Source organism: Peromyscus eremicus, chromosome 6 (assembly GCF_949786415.1).
Source record: "Peromyscus eremicus chromosome 6, PerEre_H2_v1, whole genome shotgun sequence".
NCBI lineage: Eukaryota > Metazoa > Chordata > Mammalia > Rodentia > Cricetidae > Peromyscus > Peromyscus eremicus.
In genome coordinates, this window is record NC_081421.1 from 58,890,336 (window position 1) to 58,914,064 (window position 23,729).

At 48.1% G+C, this 23,729-nt stretch overlaps 1 protein-coding gene across 1 annotated transcript in view; it reads left to right on the top strand.

The window, feature by feature from the left end:
- Window positions 1–22,508: 22,508 nt before the first annotated feature.
- Tmem154 (transmembrane protein 154) overlaps window positions 22,509–23,729 on the top strand; it is a 40,827-nt gene continuing 39,606 nt past the window's right edge. The window contains exon 1 of the mRNA XM_059264767.1: window positions 22,509–22,640. Within this exon, the coding sequence (XP_059120750.1) occupies window positions 22,577–22,640 (64 nt within the window). The 5' untranslated portion in view covers window positions 22,509–22,576. The remainder of the gene's footprint in view (window positions 22,641–23,729) is intronic.

Genomic DNA, 23,729 nt, shown 5'->3' on the forward strand with positions numbered 1-23,729 from the left:
CAGGAGCATGGGAAGCATCAGTCTGGAGTCTGTACTGTGGCTTCCTTGGGAAGGCGTGGCAGATGAACCACTTGGGATGCTCTGATTAGCGTGGTCTGGGGGTGCTGTGGGCTCTTTGCTTTGTCTGTTGCCTCAGCCTGGGCGGCCAGAAGTGCAAGTACAGGGTCTGCTAGGAAGGAGTCTGCTCTAGATTGGTTGATTTGTCTTTGAAGGGTATGCATCCTCCCCACAAGAGGTTCTTGCTACCTCTGAGAATCAGCTGCTCCTCTTTTTAGCAGACGTCTCTCTGGCCAGAAAAAAAATAAGACATCAAAACACCAGAATATACAGAAAAATAAATAAATATTTGCAGCACAGAATGGAACACTTAGCCTGCTGCCGAAGAGTTGAACCTAAATATGAATTTAAGTTTCAATAGGAAGGTAGGCTGTTGTTGTTTTTGCTTTTTGGGGGCCTGCCACCCAGCTCCCAAATAAATCACACACAGAGGCTTATTTTCAATTATAAATGCCCAGCCTTAGTTTGGCTTGTTCCTTGTCAGCTTTGGGGGGTTTTGTTGTTGTTGTTGTTGTTGTTGTTGTTGTTGTTGTTGTTTTGAGACAGGGTTTCTCTGTGTAATAGCCCTGGCTATGCTGGAACTCACTTTGTAGACCAGGCTGGCCTCGAACTCACAGAGATCCACCTGCCTTTGCCTCCCAAGTGCTGGGATTAAAGGCATAAGCCACAATGCCTGGCTCTTGTCAGATTTTCTTAACCTAAATTATCCTAATTTTGGCCTCTGGGATTTTACCTTTCTTTATTTCTGTATACCTTTCTTTCTTACTCTGTTGTTGGTTGTTTAGCTGGGTGGTTGGGTGGCTGGCCCCTAAAGTACTCCTCTTTCTCTGGTTACGTCTTTCTTCTTTTGCTCCTAGATCTCCCAGATTTCTCCTTCTATATACTCTCTCTGCCTGCCAGCCCCGCCTATCCTTTCTCCTGCTTTGCTATTGGCCATTCAGTTCTTTATTAGACCACCAGGTATTTTAGACAGGCACAGTAACACAGCTTCACAGAGTTAAACAAATGCAACATAAACAAAAGTAACACACCTTAAAATAATATTGTACAACAGCAGGCTAAGGCCAAGAGCAGAGGCTTTGCACACATGCACACGCACGCACACACGCACACACGCGCACACACACATTCAAACACACATGCACGCCCTAAAAGTTTGCCGTAAACACCAGGCAGTGGTGGCATGTGCCTTTAATCCCAGCACTAATGAGCCAGAGGCAGGTGGATCCCTGAGTTCGAGGACAGTCTGATCTACAAATCCAGTTCCAGGACAGCCAGGGCTACACAGAGAAACCCTGTCTCAAAAAATAAAAAAGGTTGCCTCAAGGAGGAAGCAAGACTGAAGAGGTCAGTTCAGCAAAAGGTCCAAGACAGAATGCAGAAGAAATTTTTTTCCATCATACAGAATGGAAGTAGACCAATTGGTGCCTGGCCAACAGGTGCCTCGACACAGTGGACGTGGAGCCCATGAACCTGCAGGGCAGACACAGGGAATCAGTTTTCCTTTTTTATTCCACTCCACGGGACCATCTGACTGAGAGATATCCCCAAATTGTTTTATTTCTGCCGCTCTTCTGGGGGCTCGGTAGAAAACAACCCTGTTACGCCACTAACCAGTGTCAGGCCAGCAGCCTCTGTGGGCTCCATGAGTGACTTCTTTGTTTTCCTGGGTGAAACACTTCCAGGGTGGGTCCTGCCTGACCTGGGAACGGCTTTCACTTCCCTGGTCCTGATGAAGAGACTTCTGGAATGTTATCTGCAGGCTTGGGGGATATTCTGGTTTCAAATATTTCTTTTTTTCTCACTGCTCCTTAGAAGTTCCCTTCCCCCAGCCTTCCCACACATTCCCAAGAAAGGTGCTCCTTCCCTTTCCCACCCCCACAGCACTAAAGGTCACAGATGTTCCTATTGTTGAGAATACAGGGGAAAAAAAAACACTCCCTTAACCTGGATGCATGCTTTGACAAAGAACACCGGGTGTGGCAGAGCAGGTTCACTGGGGCGGGCACTCTTGTGGTTGATCTTTCACTATGGAGTGGCCTCCGAGAGTCCTGGATCTGAGCCTTGATCCCAGAGACCCTGGCTTGGCACTTCAGAGTGTTCCTCCTGCGAGTCCCCAGCCGGAAGCCTCCACTGTTCCAGGGTTTCCTACGGACTTGCCTGGGGAGTGCTTTGCTAGACAATCTACCGCTCTGTTGTAGCCTCCAAACTCCAGCTATTAATTTTTGAGCGTGTTTAGGTGTTGCTGCAACATAGAAGTTTTGCTCATTGATTTCTTGAAGCACTTATTATGCTATGTATGCTGTTTGTTATGAATCATTTAGATTTATGAGTCTGTATTCCACTCCCTGCTACCCTGCAGAGCCCAAGGATCCTGAAGAAATCATTATATACACTCAATCCTTAGATGTCCTTGAATGGGGTTCTCAGCAAGCATACGAAATGTGAGCCCCAGGAGAGGTAGCCAGCTTTATTTCCCCTTGACCTGGATGTGGCAGGGAAGCTGTTTTACCTTCCTGCTTCAAGGAACTCTTAGAGAAGAACAGAGAACTAAACACTGAATTAGGAGTGTAGACACCAGGAACATGTGTAAAGTGAACAGTGTGAGCCGGCGGCTCTCAGTGCCAACAGTTCTGGTAACTTACTAGAAATGCCAATTCCCAGACCCCACCCAAGACCTGCTGAGTCAGGACTCTGGGGTGGAACCAGTGATCTGTGTTGCAACAAGACTCTGGTACATGCTAAAGGATGAGTGTGGCTAGCACGGCAACAGGACTGAAACCAAGAATTACTCAGCCTGGAGTAATTCTCCAATTCGACAGCTTCCTGTAGACCATACCGAAGTTCCCCTTCTCTATGCCTCTGTTTTCTTATTTAGAAAAAGGGAAGATAATGTCTTCTTGTGACCTCAAACAATTGTTTTATAGACCAAACACCTTCATCAAGATGAAAGGTATTCAGATAAGAAATTATGTGAGTGTAAAATATGCCTGTTATTCCTTGTACTAGTAAATAATAAGAGACCCAACAAAAGTTAGGTACAATGGAAATCAGTGTTTAAGATAGTTTAACTATGACACAACAAAAATATATAATTCGCGCGCATGCATGTGTGTGTGTGTGTGTGTGTGTGTGTGTGTGTGTGTGTGTGTGTATTGCTAGGAATTGAGTTTAGAGCCTGGTGTATGTGAGGATAGTGTTTTATCAGTAACATAAAATCAAGCTCCCAAAAATATTTTTTAGGTAGCTATTTTAAAGGTAGATATTCTACTTCTCTTTAACAATTTAATTTTGTGTGTGTGGGGGGGAGTGTGGGTGTGGGTAAGGGTATGAGTGCATGTCACAGCTCACCTGTGAGGTCAGAACACAGCCAGCAGGAGTCAATTCTCTCTTCCCACCGTGTAGGTTCTGGAGAGCTAACTCGGGTCTGCAGGTTCAGGAACCACTTCACCAACCCTTTAATAATGCAATCCTAAAAGTCAGATGGGAAATAAATAAAGCATCCCTGTTAGAGAAAAGTGCTTCTGTTTTTATTGTGTATTGTGCATTAGAAGAATCGTCTCTAACCTGCTGCTCTACAAGCACCAGGGCACTTTCTCGGTTTTTTCTAACCACTGTCAAGTGGACTCCGTATCTCACGGACACAAGGATGAGTGCATCTTGGGAGGCAGAGTTTTCTAGAGAAGTGAAAAGGTCTTACACAAGTGGGGTGACATTTATTTGTTTTCCTGTTTCATCCTTAGTGAAAATGGAGATGGGCAGATCGGCACCGTGTGTGTGTGTGTGTGTGTGTGTGTGTGTGTGTGTGTGTGTGTGTGTGTGTTGCGCCCTCTACAGGAGTACTGTGACCGTCTCCAGGCTGAACCGTTCCGCTTCCTTTTGCATCCCCTCAAAGGTCCCATTGTCCTCTTCTCTAGCCATCTTTGTTCTCTCCTCTGAACTCTTTCCAGATCCTTCAGGCACAGCCTCTGTTGGCGTTCAGACCTCTCACTCACGGAGCTCAGGGCTGTATACAGAGCCCCAGTGTCCATCAGAGATCAGAGAGGATTCTGGGAGGATGACCTCATAGTCTAGCACCCTTCCCCTCCGACTTCCCAGCAAAGCTCCGCCCTCTTACCAGGGTCAAGGCTGTGGGTGTGCCTGTCATTCCAGGGGTTCCATCCAGACCAATGGTTCAAAATCCCAGCTGCACATTGGGATCACCTAATGAGGCCAGTTCCCCAACCCAGGGATTCTGACTTGTTGGCTGGGTCTGTGGCTCTAAACTGTAGCCAGTGTAAGAACCACTGCTTTTAGTTAATGGAACAGCTGAGGAGCCGAGAGGGCCTGGGAGTGCCTGTTGACATCAGACCTAGTTTTCCCAACTTTGGGGGAGCCACCCTGGAACCTTGTTCCCTCTCATCATGCCTGTCAACTTCAAGTTTTGTGATTCATAATGTTTTTAAATACTCAATGTTTTCTTTCAGATTCTCAAATTTCCAGCTACACTATAATCTCTGGGAGAATTTATTAAGGCAGATCGCTGACCCCGCCCCCAGTTTCTGGTTCAGCTGCCCTGGTGTGGGTTCCCAGATTTGCGTTTCTAGTTACCCCCCAGGCTGCAGCTGTTGTTGCTATTCCAAGAACCATTCTTTCAGAATACCAATCCTAGCTTTTTTTGTCCCCTTGAGTCTGGAAAGCAGGACACACCACTGAAGTAGTAAAAATGAGACCAAGCCACAAACTCAACCAGACCAGCAGGGAACCTTCTCCACTTCTCCGATGGAACCTTCTTGAGAGCCACTGGATTCAGGCTAAATAGAGCTAACACGAACAAAGATGGCCGGGGTGCTTGTTTAAATAAAGGAGGCAGTAAGCTTTGATTTTCTAGGAGACCTAAAGTTTGATACTTGCCCATTAGTCAGGAGTGTGGTCTTTGAAGATGTTCTTTCTCTTACACACAAACACCCTGGCAGTGTGTGTGTGTGTGTATGTGTGTAGGGAGTGTTTAACAGGTTGTCAAGTTCACTCAGTGCTGTGTTACAGGTACCATCATCTTGTGTAACTGTCCTGGCCTCATGGTCTGGTCTGGGTCTTACAGTGAGTCTAGGGGACTGTAGGTGCTCAATCATTGAGAAAGCACAAGGGCAGGGTAGAGGAAGCACATACTTGCTCCAGTGGTCAATAGGCCAGGTCTTGGGGAAATGTTTTCTGTTTTAACCATGTTACACGCAGAGCAGAGATAAACTATGAAGACAGAGGTACCAAGACTTTCATCCCATTTTAGCCAACAGTCAGGTACAGCGAAGCATCAGTATTTTCAGCAAACAAGGTCTTCAAATTTCTGCAAAAGCAACTGCTATGTTCAAAGGAAACATTTGCTCAAAGCTATTGGGAGACTCATAATGCATGCTTACCTATGTGACCTCCAAAATTAGCGAGTTTTAAGCGAATCAAGAGTGAGCAAAGCCAGAAGGCTTGTGTAGGGTTGGCTTGTGTGCTTGCTTTGGTAACAGTCCCTTGTCATTTGTGTAGTCATCTTGAACCTTGCTAGTTCTAGTTTGGTTTAGTACTATTGAGCTAATAGTCTGTCAATATTCTGACTCTGGCCTAATCTGGTGTTTCATAACATAGCTGTTGAAGGCATGATTTTAAGGGGCAAGAGGTTCATGGCCCAGAGTTCATCTGCCTCATGGTCCCTGCCTATCTCATGGTCTGTCTTGCTTTTCTGTATTTAATGTTTCAGTGGGGTCTTCGTTTTCCTCTATTCGTTATGTTATTCGACATCTAAAATGTTTTCTTAGTCTCTTTTTTATCTAGATTTTTCTCATCATCTTTAATTCTGATTTTTTTACTCCATGTTATTTTGCTAGCTTTCCACCTTTGCAAAGCAGTTTTCAAGACTCCAATATGTTTGTTATTAGCTGTAGTCACTCTACTGCATAGTAGATTGTAGTCACCCTGTGTACAATGGATTGTAGTTACCCTGTGTACAGTAGACTGTAGTCACCCTGTGTACAGTAGACTGTAGTCACCCTGTGTACAGTAGACTGTAGTCACCCTGTGTACAATAGACTGTAGTCACCCTGTATACAGTAGACTGTAGTCATCCTGTGTACAGTAGACTGTAGTAACCCTGTGTACAGTAGACTGTAGTCATCCTGTGAACAGTAGACTGTAGTCACTCTGTGTACAGTAGACTGTAGTCACCCTGTGTACAGTAGACTGTAGTCATCCTGTGAACAGTAGACTGTAGTCACCCTGTGTACAGTAGACTGTAGTCACTTTGTGTACAGTGGACTGTAGTCACCCTGCTGTACAGTAGACTGTAGTCACCCTGTGTACAGTGGACTGTAGTCACCCTGCTGTACAGTAGACTGTAGTCACCCTGTGTACAGTAGACTGTAGTCATCCTTTGTACAGTGGACTGTAGTCACCCTGTGTACAGTAGACTGTAGTCACCCTGTGTACAGTGGACTGTAGTCATCCTGCTGTACAGTAGACTGTAGTCACCCTGTGTACAGTAGACTGTAGTTACTTTGTGTACAGTGGACTGTAGTCACCCTGTGTACAGTAGACTGTAGTCACCCTGTGTACAGTGGACTGTAGTCACCCTGCTGTACAGTAGACTGTAGTCACCCTGTGTACAGTAGACTGTAGTCATCCTTTGTACAGTGGACTGTAGTCACCCTGTGTACAGTAGACTGTAGTCACCCTGTGTACAGTGGACTGTAGTCATCCTGCTGTACAGTAGACTGTAGTCATCCTGTGAACAGTAGACTGTAGTCACCCTTTGTACAGTAGACTGTAGTCACCCTGTGTACAATAGACTGTAGTTACCTTGCTATACAGTAGACTGCTGTCACCCTGCTGTACAATAAAACAGACCTTTTGAATTTATTCCTCCATCCAGCTGAAATTTTGCATCCTATTACCAACATCTCCCCAGAATGTCCCCAGTAGAATTTTCTCCCTTTTAACTATATAGCAGACATCTGTAGTTGGTTTTCTTTCTTTTTTTTTTCCTCTTTGGGAGCTCACAACCCAGCTCCCAAATAAATACACAGAAACTTATTCTTACTTATGAATACCCAGCCTTGGCTTGGCTTGTTTCTAGCCACCTTTTCTAACTTAAATCATCTTGTCTACCTTTTGCCTCTGAGCTTTTACCTTTCTTTATTCTATATCTCTTCCTTTCTTCTTACTCTGTGGCTGAGTGGCTGATCCCTGGCATCTTCCTCTTCTTTTCTCACTCCTCCCTCTTCTCTCTTCTTCTCCTTCTATTTATTCTTTCTGCATACCAGCCCCACCTATCCCTCTCCTGCCCAGCTATTGGACGTTCAGCTCTTTATTAGACCAATCAGGAGTTTTAGACAGGCAAAGAAACACAGCTTTAGAGAGTTAAACAAACACAACATAAAAGGATGCAACACATCTTTGCATCATTGAAACAAATGTTTTACAACATAAACAAATATAGCACACCTTAAACTAATATTCCACAACAGACATCCTTAGTTGTCCACTCAAAAATCATTTTGCACCATATCTTTTCATTGGTGATTGTTTTGTTGAAGTAGTCACATTCAGGACCCCTCCCAAATCTCAGGGGAGATTTTTTTTTTGATTTGTCATAAGAAGGGAGGGGTCTCACTATGTAGCCCAGGCTAGTCCCAAATTCATGATCCCAAGTGATCCTATCACCTTAGCCTCCTGAGTAGTTAGTTGGGATGGTAGGCATGTTACCACCCCTGGTGGGGAATAACTCCTAATTTTTAATACAAATTTTTATTACTTTTATTCATGTGAGAGATGGGAGTATGCCATATCACACACATGGAGTCAGAGGGCAACTTTCGGAAGTCAGATCTCTCCTTCCAGTATGGAGATCCTGAGGATGAATCATCTTATAACAGAAGACTGTTTTAAGTGATAGTCCTATAACCCAGGGCCTTGTGTATACTGGGTCAACACCCTACCATTGACACACACATTCTCAGGTCAGGAACATTTCCCCCTGGATTTCTTTTACCATTGTGTTAGAAAGAGAAACGACCATCTGGCATCTACCAAATGACTAGCCTCAGGACCAAGTCACCTTGGAGACAGCAGAGCAGGAAGCTAGAAGAAGCTCACATGCTTGAATGGCCCAGCTCATGGACCAGACAGCCTTGGAATTGTTTTATCTCCAGACTTTTCATTATGGGACTTGTTGTTGTTGTGATTATTTAAACCTTCAAATTTACTTGAAGTCAATAATATATCTCAATATAATCTTAAAAATACACTCTTATCTGTAGATATTTGTGGATATATCTCATAGAAAAGTTGTTCTACATTCTTGAATGCTAGGGTATTTAAGAGAACAAATTAATTTCATTTTCATAAGCATTAAGCTTGTGCTAAAGACTAGGGACATGAAAATGAAATTGAGCATGTAGCCTTTTTGATTGGCCCAAACAAAGTAAGTTATCTGATCACCATAAGGAAAAGGGGCTTTTCTAAGGTTTTATGTGAACCTTGAACCCTTATGGCTCTAGGGCCAACTCCCTGCTTGTCCCAATCTTGCCCTGCCCAGGGTGTGTCTCTTGTGAACTTCCCCTTTTGTCTAGGAACTTGTGAAATCATGCTGCATGTGGTCCTGGGTTTGATATCACACACACGCACACACGCACACGTATGGATATATAAATTGTACTTAACAGGGGAAGGGCAGTTCCTTGCACTAATTGCCACTGTGACATTATGAATAATTAGCTGCTTTCCTTTCTCATGCCTTCTAGGGTGATGGTGTCCATTCCAGAGCTGACAAATGTGACTCCGAGTGCCCTGTGCATACACCGCAGCCTATTTTGGTCCATTTGCACGTGGAGTTGTAGTAATAAACCTATTTGGGTCAGTGTCAAGTGAAAACTACTCATGCGAGTATTTGTGCTATGACTTCACTGTGTGCTTAAATAGGCACCCAAAAGGACAGCCTGTGCAAGATGCTATTTTCATCTGCTCCCACTTTCTCAGTAGGCTGTGCCATCCAAATGGTAGCAAAACACTCAGTCTTCAATGAAAACCCTCCAGCACCACATGCTCTGCTGTTAAAAGCAAACGATGTTATCCCGTGAGCAGGAGAGTGTTTCTTGAAGGAGAACACTATGCGTGGAGTGGACACCCCAAGCTCTAGCCACGCCATCAAGTCCCATCTGTCCCTTCATCTCCAGCAGCTCGGCCCAGCATCCCTTCTCAAGTCTGTTGCCCACCTGTCTGTCTACGAACTACCTGAGATGGTCCCTTTCCAGGCAAGCCAGGCACTTTTCAGATTTGTGCATACCCCAAAGTCCTCCTCCTGTGGGTGTGTGACAAAACGTGACCCCGGCCACTGCCAGAGAAAAGATTCGCCATCCTATTGACTCTTCTTTCATTTTTCCATCTGTTTCTCCCAGCGACTGTGCCCTGGAGTGTGACTTTTCCGCTTTTGCTCCTGCACAGCCTCCTTCCCTGGGCATGGTCTGGAGTGGAGCACATCTTCACCCAGCCACACAGTTCAAGTGGCTGCAGTCATGAGGACAGGGTGTAGAAAGGAAGTTCAGGGTAGCGAGTCCCAAAAGTAAACAGCTTTTCCTTTGACTGAAAGCTAAACCCGTCCTTGGTTCTGTGCGGGGCCAGAGCCCAGCAATGCCGGGAGAGCTTTGGTTCTTCGTACTTTTTCTCCTAACTTCTGCCTGGAAGCTATATATATATAGAGAGAGAGAGGTATGACTGCAACTCCCATCAGTCACCGGGCCAAGAGATCGCCCTACAGAAGGCTGATTCACCTAAAGCCATGCTAAAGAGGTGGGGGGAATAATTATACCTTTATTGTCCTTTTCCTTCCCAGAACTTTTTTTTTTGTTTTTTTTGTTGTTGTTGTTGTTTTTTGTTTTTTTGTTTTTTTTTTTTGTTTTTTTGTTTTTTTTTTGGTTTTTTTCGAGACAGGGTTTCTCTGTGTAGCTTTGCGCCTTTCCTGGAACTCACTTGGTAGCCCAGGCTGGCCTCGAACTCACAGAGATCCGCCTGGCTCTGCCTCCCGAGTGCTGGGATTAAAGGCGTACGCCACCACCGCCCGGCTACCTTCCCAGAACTTTTGCCGTTAGTGCAATTGCTTAAGTGGCAATGGCCTTGCAGCTCTGATAGGTCTGCCCCCACCCCCATCCCCCTTTCCTCTTTTCTACCTCTTTCTCTTGGATAATAGCTAAAGCCTAACCATGTCTTCTCTGTCACTTTGGGCTTTCTCACTCTTCCTCGGAAGCTACCTTGCTTTTACCATGTAGCTGCTTGCTACCGTGACTCTGCATTACTGACCACCATTGCTGACACACTGCCCTGGGTCTCCTTCCTGATTCCTCTTCTCCATCTCTCTCCTCCTGGTGGCTGCCAAAATCTACAGCTTCTCTGCCCTGGGGCTTTCCTTTAAACCCTAATAAAACTGTCCTCAGGCTCCTTCCCGAATCTCCTCCTAAAGTCTTTTATCAAGGAGACAAAGAAGCCAAGGAGGGGACCCCAGTTCCTCAGCAACAGAAGCATGCTGTGCTGGGATTCCTCGGGAGAGCTAGCAGATGGTGGAGCTGAGGCCCGAGGCCTGGGTCCCAAGTGTGACACCCTTGGTTAGTCCCGGAACTTCCACTACCTCTGCTCTCTCAGAGGATAAAGAGACCTGCCCTGCCCACTCCGGGGTTTGTGACAAGGAACAGATGGGTGTAAAGATGCATTTCTTCACTCACATCAGCCACCACAGGGGTTCTCCACCTCACACTGCACTATCGGTGTTTTGAGCTGGATGACTCTTGGTTGTGTGGGGTGGGGGCTGGACCGGGTGTTGTGGAATCCCTCCTACTAAATGCCAGCGGCATCACTAAGTTCTGGCAACCAAAAAATGTGCCAAACACCCCTGGAGGTAACTGCCTCGGCCAAGACTCACCAGCTTTGTGTTCCTGATCACACAGCCATTTGTCCCTGCTGCCCTGCCGTAGTCTTTCCTGGCTATCCGACAAATGAGGCTTGTTTTCATCGCATGTTGGCATGCTTCCCTGTACCGGCCAACGCTCTTTTTTTTTTTTTTTTTTTTTTTGGTTTTTCGAGACAGGGTTTCTCTGTGTAGCTTTGCGCCTCTCCTGGAACTCACTTGGTAGCCCAGGCTGGCCTCGAACTCACAGAGATCCGCCTGGCTCTGCCTCCCGAGTGCTGGGATTAAAGGCGTGCGCCACCACCGCCTGGCCCGGCCAACGCTTTATAATGAGGGGTTTGCAGCCATCCACACACAGACACAGTAGTTTCTCTGGATTCTCGCCACAGAACCTTCTGCAACAGAACTTCATTTCCTGACACCGAGTTAAACAACGTTTCTTCAGACTGGGGAGAACACTTGCCCTGTAAGCCTGAGAACTTGAGTGTAGATCCACAGACCCACATTTTTAAAAAGCCAGGCAGCACAAGTGTCTGTAACCCCAGTGCATCCCTCCCAGGAGGGGGGCAGAGACAGAAGAGCCATGGAAAGTTAGTGGGCCGACTCACTTGACCTATGAAGCGGCAAACGGAATGGAGAGCAGGGGCCAACACCCAGGTTGTCCTCTGACCTCTATTCGGGAGCAGTAGCACACACACCTGCACATACATAGAACTACCACCTCACGCGCGCACACACACACACCTGCATATACACAGCACTACCACCATACACACACATACACACACACCTGCATATACACAGCACTACCACCACACACACACACACATATACACACACACACCTGCATATACACAGCACTATCACACACACACACACACACACCTGCATATACACAGCACTATCACACACACACACACACACACACACCTGCATATACACAGCACTACCATCACACACACACACACACACACACACTTTCACATTACACACACACACACACACACATACACACACACACTACCTGGTATTATTATTATATTTTTGTGTAGTACAGAAGAGTTCTGAGGACACTGTGTCTCCTGGTTTTTTTTTCTCCTTCTTGTGTCCCTCCCCCCAACATTCCATTACCCTGCACAGAGATGCTGTCTGTCCTGGTGGGCACGATCTTGCCAGGATATTTTTTCCCATTGCTTTTTCATGCTAACATTTGTATGCAGAGACAATGCTTTCCTTCTATTCCATCCCCAGGCAGAACTCTGTCCCCACAGGTGGTCAAAGAAAAGTGCTGAGTGCTTCCTGAGCATCTAAAACAGGCCCCGCCCCCAATGGCAGCAGGTGCTGGAGTGGGCAATAGTCTGCCTGACCTCCACTCACTGCAGACCAAACTCCAGGCATTCCCAGACAAAACCCGAAACAGTAAAACCTCCATCCTATGTGCCAGGTTATTTTTCAGGATGAGATGAGGAGGTGTTCTGCAAAGGACTCTGACGAGAGAAGACAAACAGGCTTATGCAGTAGAAATAAACTGCTCTATTCCCAGGAAAAAACAAAACAAAACATAGACCAGCTGTGCAGTGGGGCTCATTCTGGTGAATGCCTCCCTTGCAGAAACTCAGGATTAAACTCCCCGCAGGAGGATGGTGAGAAGCTTTGGTTTCAGTTCATTTATAAATTCAGGTGTGCAAACACAAGGAAAAGATCACACACACACACACACACACACACACACACACACACACACACACAGAGGCATGTGAATAAAGGCCAGTTTCGGATTCTTTAATTTTTCTTCATTATTTCTTTTTGCAGCACGGAGGACTTAAACCCAGGGCCCTATGCATGCTAGGCAAGAACTCTACCCCAGATCTACACCCCCAGGCTCTTTTGTTTTGTGCATTCAGTGTGTGCTAATCAACTGCCGGCCCTGCTGTGGGCCTTTGAGTAGAAGGAAGTGATCAAATTATCTAGACAAGATCCCGCTTCCCGAAGCATATGGCCGATCGGTGCAGAGTTTGTCTAGGTTACACAACCGGAGTATGAGGACATAAAGGTCAGAAGTACAGCTTCAAAGGTTCAACATCACTTTTGTGTCCAGTCACCACCTCTGGGAACACAGGTCCTCCTGCAACTGTCCAGGGACTTAGCAACCGGGGACTGCCATCCACTAACAAAGCATACCTCCACTGTTTGAAACAGCTGGTTCTGGGTTGAGTAGGGGGCTCCTGAAGGAGGAGGGTGACATTGTTGAGTGTGAACAACATTCTTTAAGTCCATGCAAGACATAACCTAAAATGCCTCCAGTTTGTCACCATCAGCATTTATCTTCATGCTCATGATCAGCTGAGCCGGGCTGCCCTAAGTTGGATTCTAGATTTCTCGTTGGAGTCAGTATAACATTCTGGGGCTCATGTTGGCAGCTCCCAGAAGGACAAGGTCACAGGTACACAGCTGGGAGGAGAATTCTTAGACTTTTGCCCACACTGTCTCTTCCACTCATAGTTCAGTGATGAGAGCAAGCCTTCAGCAGCCTGGCCCAACATGAAGAAGCCAGGGCCCGGAAGAGCTAAGGCTCCACAAGGGGATGCATTTGAAAAGGGAGCACCGATCCACACCCTGGAAGGGGCAGCGTTTTCCAAAGAGAGAGGACTTATCACGACATATATAAGCCACTGAGTCCTTGCCGCTCAGGAGAGTTGCAGCTGACCTTTGGGTGCTGAAGCACGGTGTCGCCACCAGGGCTGGGCAGCCTGGGTGGCTGTAACGGAAATGATCACACTGCCCGACTTGCAAACTGGTGTTCTCGGTTTCAGATAAGCTCTGCACCTGTTGCTTCACGAACCGGAAAGGACTCACCTCACAGCTCCTTCTGCTCTGTTTGTTTATTTCCTTCCTCTTCCCTTGGTTTCACAACTGTGAGGTTCTCGGACCCACCGTGTTTATGGTTTTAGGCTGCTTGACTTCCTCCTTTCTCTCGCTTTTATTTCGGGGTGGGGGAAAGCTCTAGATCTTGGTGATGATGGGCAGGCTCAAGAACCTGGCTGGGGCCATCAAGGTGGCCCAGCTTGTGAAAGTGCTTTCACAAACCTGAAGATCTGAGTCAGGTTCCTGGGACCCATATGGTGGAAGGAGAGAACTGACTCCACGTTGTTCTCTGAACTCCACATGTGGGTTATAGTGTGTGCTCCTACACACACACACACACACACACACACACACACACACACACACACACGGATAAAAATATCAAGAGGTAGAGGTAGAGGTGGAGGAGGAGGAATCTGGCTAGCAGGGGTTTGCAGTAAGCCTGTCTAAGCTGAGGGCTTCCTTTCCGCTGAAAACTCTTCTCTGATGACCACATAGAATGTATAGAACGTACAGAACCTATGGAACCTATAGCACCTGGCTGAGGCTCTGGGGTCTTAGCCAGCCCTGTCATTGTAGTTCCAGCTTTGACCTTGAAACACTGCCCCTAGTGTGGCAGCAAGTAACTGCCACACCTGCCTATGACCTGCCCCTGGGGTGTGGCCAAGAGGGACCCCTTAAGACCCGAGATTCGTATGTGTTCACTCTCTTAGCTCCTCATGGTCCTGGAGGCTGGATTTGCAGACCAAGTCAGAGTTCCTCAGAGAACTACGCTGGACTGTACCTCATCTCTCCCAGATCCCGTAATCGACCCCTTATTGGTTGTAAATTACCCCTGAAATAAACCTCTTTTAATTACCAGATAAACTACACGGAATTGCCTCATTAATTATAGCAATATGTCATTTTTCCTTTTTTCAAGGTTTATTTTTATTTACGTGTATGTGTGTCTTTATGAGTATATATCATGTGTGCATGTAGGTGCTCGTGAAGGCCAGAAGAGGATGTTGGATCCTCTGGCGCTGGAGTTACAGGCAGTTGTGAGCCACCTAGCATGGATACTGGGAACAAAACTTGGGTTATCTTAGTAAGTGTTCTTAACCACTGAGCTATCTCTCTTCAGTCCCGCTGTTCCTCAGAAGATCTAGTCAGAGAAAGGAACTAAGACTGAGGCCATGGACTTGTGACTCTCAGTTCTGTGGACCAACAGTGTGTCACTACATCCATTCCTTCCCTGGAAGGAGTTTGCTGGGTTGCTGCAGAAATGACCACAACCACTGTAGCAGGGTGGTGTAAGAGATCCCATAAAGATGGCATGTACTTGGGGGCCCCTGGACACTTTGTTTATACCCAAAGTAGCAAGTGACACCATGTGGTCCAGGGAGAGAAAGCCACAGATAAAATACAAGGATAAACACAGAGTTCATTTGGGCTTTTGCTTTTGATCGTCTAAGGTCGAGAGCTCCATTTTGGAAACCACCTCCCTTGCTGATTCTTTTAATTCCCAAGGCAATCCTAGAGAAAACACTCCTAGGGGAGTGGAGTGTGTGAGTGGACCCCTGAGATAAGTGAAGCTGATTCTGAAACATGGGAAATCAGTGCTCTGGTTGTGTTTGAAAGGGACCCTATCGAACTCATCATTGCAGGATGTGCTGGAGTTCAAAAGGGATGCTGTCAAAAAAACATAGTAAGTTGCTATTTCCCCACACTTGAGCTGTGACAGGTGAATATTGTGTGTAGTGGAGCTGTAATACCAACTGCTAACGGCAGGAATGAGTGCAGAACTGTTACATCACCTGCTATGTACAGGAGAAAAACCCACAAAGATTAAAAGAATGGCTTCGGGGCTGGAGAGATGGCTCAGCAGTTAAAAGCCCTTGCTGCTCCTCAAGAGAACAAGAATTCTATTTCCAGCACCCATGTCCTGTAGCTAACAACCACTTTTAACTCCAGCTCCAGGGAATCTGTTGCCCTCTTCTGGCCTTTGCAGGTACTGCACACACACACACACACACACACACACACACACACACACACTCACACACACAGAGAGAGAGAGAGAGAGAGAGAGAGACAGACAGACAGACAGACAGACAGAGACAGAGATACAGAAAGAGTTAAAAAGAATGAGCTTAGAATTTATGCATTCTTACCATTTTGTTGCAAATATGTCTTATATTTCTTTAAGGGAAAAAAAAGTTTCTTTTATTTCTTCTGCAGTGTTGGAGACAGAACCTAGGGCCTCTTGCATGCTAGGGAAGTGTTCTGCCACGGTGCCACACTCCCCAGTATATTTTGATAAAAACAATCTTCATTCACTACTTTCCACTCCCCTGTCTGTGGCTACAACATCCTCTGAAGTGTGGCTTATTTGTGGCGCTGCCCACACAAGCACTCTGACATTGGAGGTGTTCCTCGTAGCTGCTTCCTTAATTCTTTTCTCGTTTGCTGTATTCCCCAAGCCTTGGCATCTTTCTATTTTCGAGTTCTGTTGGTGTTGAGGATTTAGCTGGCTGGGATGCCCTCAGCTGTAAATGTGGAATGTGCAAAGAAACAGAAACAGGGACTGGGGCAGAACTCTTGCCAAGCATGCACAACATCCTGGGGTCCGCCCTCCCACTGCACACCACACAAACGTTGACAAGAGAAGAAGAAGATGCTGAGATCATTGATCTGTACGCATGTTCCAGAGCAGACTTCGGTATCAATCCTAGGGATGCCTTACTTGCAAACTCATTTTAAGAGACGTGGGAGTCGGGGGAAGACAGGAAGATACAATCAGAAAGGAAACTGAGTGGAAGGAAGCTTAATTCCCTCTAAGAGGTGTGGGAGGCCACGGGTGACTAAGACTGCTGGGGGAGGGGGCGGGTAAGAGATACAACCGACAGATCTTCTTGCTGTATTCTGATGGGTCTCACAAGGAGGGTAGAGGAGGGGGCACGTTGGCCCAGCTTGGAGGCTGGAAGGGAAACTGCGAGGGGGTTTGGGGAGGGAGTTGTGGAGGGGGTTTGTGGAGGGGGATTGTGGAAGGGGGTTGTGGAAGTGAGTTGTAGAGGGGAGTTGTGAAGGGGAGTTGTGGAGGGGGACTGCAGAGGGAGATTGGCAGTGAGGTTATAGGGGGGATTATGGAGGGGGTTGGGGAGGGGAGTTGTAGAGGGGCTTGTAGAGGGGAGTTATGGAGGGGGTTGTAGAGGGAGGTTGGGGAGTGGGGTTGTAGAAGGGGTTAGGGAGGAGGATTGTGGAGGGGAGTTGGACAAGGCTTGGGGAGGGGAGCTGGGGAGGGAGGTTGGGGAGGGGAGTTGGGGAAGCACTTATCTGAAAGTCTCTCATCTTGAAAGATCGTCCAGTAAAAAAACGTGGGCAGATGACAGTCACGCACAAAGTCTCTTTTAGTTTCAAGCTCCCTTTAGTAAAGGCAAACGGGGAAAGAATGGCGCCTATTTAGTTCCTGCTTGTTGAGAAAAGGGACACATTTTTTTTTTTTCCGGGAACTAAAAATGAAACTCTAGAGCAGGTTTCTCAGATTTATTTTTAGTGTACAAAAACCCCCTCAACATCATTAAAAATGCAGAGTTCTGGACTGCTGCCATGGAGATCGTCACTCAGTTATTTCTAGGGTGTAGCCCAGGACTGAACTCTGATAAGTTACCCAATATAACTCTAATGTAAGTGTCCTCCCTAGAAAAGCCCACTTTTAAAAACATACTATCATAAAAGCAAACTTATTCACTTACTCATTTGTCCTAGTGCCGAGGACAGACTGGAGCAGACAGGAAGTCCCAGTCCTTGGGAAGACTAGCAAATCTGAGAGGAACATCAACTTTTGGGGCCAGCTCCCTGATACCCTGCCATGCTGCCCAAGGGCCCCCTGGACCCCAGCTCTGTACTCCACTCCACAGGCCAGCCGCCCCCTTCACCCCTGTTCACAACTCTTTCCCTTTCATTTCGTGGTAGCCAAGCTGTCCTCTCTGCCTTGGAAGATGTTGTACTGAAGGAGGCCAGGGCTGGGGTCTGTGGGGGAAGCCCGGGTGTCCTCAGTGAGCTGCTGTGGGTGGGAGAAACAGTTCCTTTGTGATCCCGGGTAGTGGATCTCTCCAGTTACCACTCTCAGTCTTGGGCCTGAGGTCCTTCTGATTCGGAAGATGTGAGATCTCTCTGGCACCACTCCAGAGACTGGGGCCTGCGGGTTCTCTTCTCTGGCTCCTGACAGCCCCTTACGCTTTTTTAAGCTGTCCGCTCTCTCCTGTCAGCTCTCTGCTTCTAACCGTGTGAGCACAACCATGCACACTGCACAGTAGAGTGTCAGGGTGCTGGAGTCCCATGTGATGCCTCCAAGACCTTTAGCTGTCCAGTGGGAAGGAGGTGTGCCCGTGCCCACACAGCGCGTCCATAGTGCCTACACACCCAAGCCAAAGCCACCACAACTTTGCTGGATGCTTGTTTAGCTGCAAAGCTGCATTCTCTGCCACTGTTTCTGTCTTCTTTACCAGCGCAGCACGCACCATTGAAAGCAGGGAAGGCAAGAGCACTCCAGGCCCCAAGGCTGCAGCGCTGGGGGGCAGCACAGGAAAGCACTGGGCAGCAGACTGAGCTTCAGGAGCCTGCTTTTGTGGCCACAGACTGTAAGAGGGAGAGGGAATGCTTACTCCTCACACTCATTTGTTTGGCCTGTCACAGCTGCTGGTTTAGAACCAACCGAGGTGGTGAAGGCTTGTGTTTTGGATCAATCATGGCCTTGTCTCCCCCTCCCCACCCCCTCACCCCCGCCCCCGAGTCATAGTAGTCCCTCTACCGGGGAAAGTGCTCCCCCTCTGGCCAAGGTGGGAATGGTCCAAGAGGCTTAGTCCTCTGTGGAATGTTCAAGATCACTGGTGCTAGCCTAAGGACGGCCCAGCTGGCTGGAAAACCTATAGTCCGTTTGCTCAGGGCAGCTTAGACAGCAAGAAAGGGTTCAGGACCTGCTAATTAGAGATTCAAATTGTCCCCTGTGTCTTTGCTTCCTTATGGAAAATGAGCTTTGGAAGGCGTGCTTGGAGGCAGTAAGAAAGGGCAGCTTTAACAGTTTTAAAGAATGCTTCACAAATACCTAAGACATGCCCAGAGCCCCGGGAAAAGTTAGTCCCCCTCATCCATCATCTCACAAGGAGTCGGCCACCTAGATGACCAGCAGAGAGTGTGGGACAAGAGGACTGGCAGCCAGGATGTAGGGACAAGGACTCCAGCGGTGCAGCTGGACATGTCAGGAAGAAGCTGGCCATGCAGGGTCAGGTACTGCCCCTCCAAAGGCAGGGAGCAAGCCAGCCTCATCCCCCGCAACAACTCTCCCACCTCACCCCCCCTCCCACTCCCTGCACACGCTGGGGTTTCTTCTCCTCTTGTTGCTCCAGCCGTTATTCCCACCTGTCTTCTCTGACATGTCTTTGGTTCCTGGGGCCTTCATTGCCCTCCCCCGCCCCCCAGGCCTCCTTTCATGCTGCCTTCAAGAGGATTTACAGCCTCTGCTGCTGTCAGTAGCCTTGTCTGAGGGCCTGCTCCTGATTAGGAAGTACCAAGGAGCTGCCAGCCCCTTCTCTGGACACAAAAAAATGGTCTGGAAAGCATGCATTAGTGTGCGTGTTTTGGAGTGTGAGAACACTGCAGAAGTATATGAGTGTGCATGGGATGATCGTAGAAAACCAAACATACAAATGGCAATACCAGATCATATGTGCAAAAGCACTTGGACCTGCAACAGCCCAGGAAACCTCCCTCTTGTCCCCAGCAGCCAGTTCAGAAGACAGCCTGCTATAAAGCGAAGTTGCAGGAAGGTCACTATCTGACGGAGACTCTGATTTTTATCCCACCGTCTGAGTCTGGAGACGCCAAGGGCAGGCTGTTCACCAGTTGCTGAAAACAACAGCCTGAACTTGCTGTTGTCCCTGTGGCCAACAGCCTTCCACACAGCCCGTCTGCATGCAGCCTTTCATTTGCTACGCTGGGAAGCTTTCCCAGCCCCGGCCTGTCTGGAGGTTTCTGCCAAAGATCGGAGCCAGCTCCCTTGCTAGAATGAGCTTGGAATTAATTGGCCACTGTTGGTTCTTGTTTGCTCTGTCCCACGGTGTGCGTGAATGTGTGTGGAGGGGGAGCTGTGAGTGCAGTTATGAGGATGAGAGGGGGAGTGTGCACAAGCATGGTGTGTGTGGTATGTGCACCACTGTGTATGTGCATGAGGGTGTGAGGTGGTCCAGCATGTGTGTAACACTGCATAAAGGTGTGTGTGTGTGTGTGTGTGTGTGTGTGTGTGTGTGTGTGTGTGTGTGCATGCCTGTGTATGTTAGCAAGAGCACAGTGTGGGCAGAAGGGGACTGTGGACAGAAAGCTAGCACGCACAGTGAGAGAGCTCCGTGCTTCTCAATTGTGTCCTTGGGCCTCCTCATCCTCTATGGTCCATGGAGTTGAAGTCAGGACACAGACAGGAAGCAGTGACAGTGGCAGGGAGTCACCTCTGCAGACTGAACGGATGGCTGGAAAAGCCACTCTCTGGGGAAGGGAGTAGGCAACCTTAGAACCAAAGCGAGATGCCGGCCGGCTCACCTCTGTGAGCCCTTGAGCCTGGTGAGGCCTCAGGGCATCTCCTGGACACCCATGATCCCTTTCTTCTTGCCGTTCCACAGCTATCTACAGGCACCCGTGGGCCTGCCAGTCACAAAGATCAGGGCCTCGGGGGTGAGGACTGAGGCCCTGATTTCCTGCCGAGAGTGTACCAGAATTTAATCTGAGGCCCTGGCAGTCACTTTCCAGAATGAATGGTTGGTGAACTGAGAACAAACAGAGGTAAACAGCCCTTTCCTGACACACAGTCCCTGGTGATTTTAGCTGCAGTGGGCGGCTCTCTGGGCTGTTACCACTTTCCGATCAATGATGGTAATTTTCTCCCCCCCAAGATCCAATGCATCATGCTGAGGGTCTTCGTGAGCACAGAGGTCAAAAGAAAACAATGAGCTGTGCAGGGGGTCGCTGAAGTCTTGCTTTACATTGTCCATCATTCTAACAGAGAAACTCTCACGCTGCTCAGAACAGACACAGAGCAGCCTGCCTGTGGAAACAACCCTCTGCCCATGCCTGGGGTTCGGTGGGAGACCCGTAGTTCAGCTCAACACTGACTGGAAGGAGCCGGGCAGACAGCCTCGCCCTTGTCAAAGGCGTGCCTCAGCCCAAGAGCCAAAGCTGTGTTTAAGAGGATGGTGACGGCACAGTGAAGCTCAGAACTCCCGGGTCCCGGGCCTTCTCTTCTGCAGGTGTGTGTCACAGATGAAGAAAACTCACTCCCACAGGAATAATTGCCACCCAAACCCTGCACCACAGTGTCTTGGAGCCAGGGTCCTATTGACTCTTAGCCAGACTGTGATGAACAGTTCCTTCTCGGCCGCTTTCAGATCGACCCTCCGGTTCCGAACACATCTCTTGTCTTTTGCATTGTTCCCAAAGTGCAAAAGTGTGGTGTATCAAGAGAGGCTTCAGTTGTCACTTTAAGACATTAAAACGCATACTGTCAGTCCATGAACACACCGATTGTCATGTGAACCACCACTCTTTATGGAGACAAGAACTGAGGTAAACACTGAAAAGCAATGGGCTGAAGAACAAGTTCATGGCTGTGCCAGGGGCTGAGGAACCCAGGTCACTTGGTATGTTCACACCTAGCAGCCCACCTGGGACAGGATGAGAAGGAGGTGACACTGAAGAGGGATCTGATGCTTGCCCTTCCCTGTCTCTAGGAACCACAACAAATGCGATGAGGAAAGTAATCAGCAGTGTGCATCGGAGCTAATCGACCAAGGGAAGGGCTCCAGGGCATTCTAGCCACTGGAGTATGTAAAAGAGCTCCCCCCCTCCCTTCTTCATTGTTTCACTGGGTAGGATTTCCAGCCTTATCCTAATCCTATCCAATCCTGTTTTGCTGGTTAGCAGCCCCATAGAAACGCATGGCTGTGTAAAAGAAAGGTCAGGAGGTACAGGTCCACTTCCCATGTGCATGCCCCATGTGCAAAGCCTTCCTTGCAAAGATATTTCTCCCAGGGAAGCAAGGTGCAGTGCTGTCTGTAAATCCAAATGGGGCCTCTGGGGAGCAGGCACTGGAGGGCTGAGGCAGGGGAAAGAGCAATTTTCCCGTTTTTTTTTTTTTCAACCTGTGTTGTCCATCCCAACAGCCATTAAGTGTGTGAAGTTGTTCAAATTTAAAATTAAGTTTACTTCATGTAAAAGTTCACTTTGCACAAGGCTCAGCCCAGTGCCCAGGACAATGTGGCTAGTGCCTGTTCCCAGCCAGCGCTGATCTGAGACAATGCCATCAGCACCGAGTTCAGGTCAGCGCTATCCGGGGCTCTGGACAGCTCCAGAGATCGGCCAGAGAGATGTGCAAACCTGCCAGTTAGAATGTCTTTGTGGTCCAGGCCCCCTCCTGATGCTGAATGGCACCTGAGCAACGGACTGGGTTTCTCAGGGACCGAAAGGTGGAGGCCCAGACTCCCGAAGGCTAGGGAGGTGCTAACTGAATCAGTGCTGGGCCAGCAGCTCCTCTGTTGCAACCCTTGCCAGTCTGACAGGCTCCTGCAGAGGAGTTACATCACTTCCTAAAAATCAGGCAAACACCTCTCCTTCAAGTGAGCACCGACCCAAAGGAGCAGGAAACAGGAAATGTGCGCGTCGGAGGGAGACCGGGGCTCCGCAGCATCCTGAGCGCGGGGCGAGCCAGCTGACATGACCGCGCTCTGTGTCGCCCTGGTCTTGGCCCTGGGACTCGCGCTCTGTCACTCCGACCAGGGTAAGCGACCTCCAGCTGGGAGCGAGGATACGGAAGCCTGTGGGTGCCCGCGGCTACCTACGGGACTCTTGCGGGAGGGTCCCACCCAGAAAACCTAATCCTTTGGGTGAAACTTAAAAGCGAAGAAAATGAAAACTGTCTTTGGCAGGGCAGGACTGGAGGATGGATCTTACTTTCCTCCCAGCCCTCTCGCTTGTTCTAAACCCCCGGCTATCTTGGCCTTTTATGATCCTTGTAATTAATCAGCTTTACTGGGCATATTAAGACAATCATAAACTTTTTGGCAGTCCGTGGAAAAGAATGTTCCAGTCTGCTAAAAGACAGAAGTAATGATTTCACTTTAATAGCTGAGAACTCGGCTGGTTCCAAAAACCTCTTGGAGGAAAAAAAAAAAAAAAAAAAAAGCCAAACAACTAGGGCATGGAACTTTACTCCTGGAAAGGATTTGGAAAAAAGATGTAAATGGGAAATAATTATCAGGCGTCCATTCGTCCACTCTCTAACATCCAGATAATTCTTTGATCTGGTTTTCTTTGATCTTGGTACCACGGGGGGTGTTTTCTTTGCACCCATTGTTACTAATGAACATTTGCTTTAAAGGCTAGTATGACTGCAGGCAGTCAAGGTATTGGGAGAGACAGCACTACATCTCAATACTTAAGGCAGAGCAGCCGTTGACCGGCTCTCTCCACAGTTGCTACAACAAGCCAACACTCCCTCAATCGCCTCTGAAGGTTCTGTTGACTTGCCCTTTGTAGATACACTTGCAGTCCCTGGTTTCTGTGGTTGGGTAGATAATGCATGCTTCTAGGGAAGGGCTGTATCTAAAGCAGAAGGAAAATGTGCTATTGTCATTTAGATAGGGTGGTGACATCAGACACTGATGTCACAGAGATGGCAGCTTCCTAGAGGTTGGCAGATACGTCTTTCCCAGCCTCTCAGGCTCTCTGGCAGGGCACTCTGTGTGGTGTGCCCAAGCATCTGAAGCAGCATGTGAGGGGTGTGTATGTGTGTTACCTTCAAAGTGAGATGGGAAGTCCATACTTGAGTAGTGCACTGTGCTTTGGAGCTGGGGGGAAGCTGGAAGGA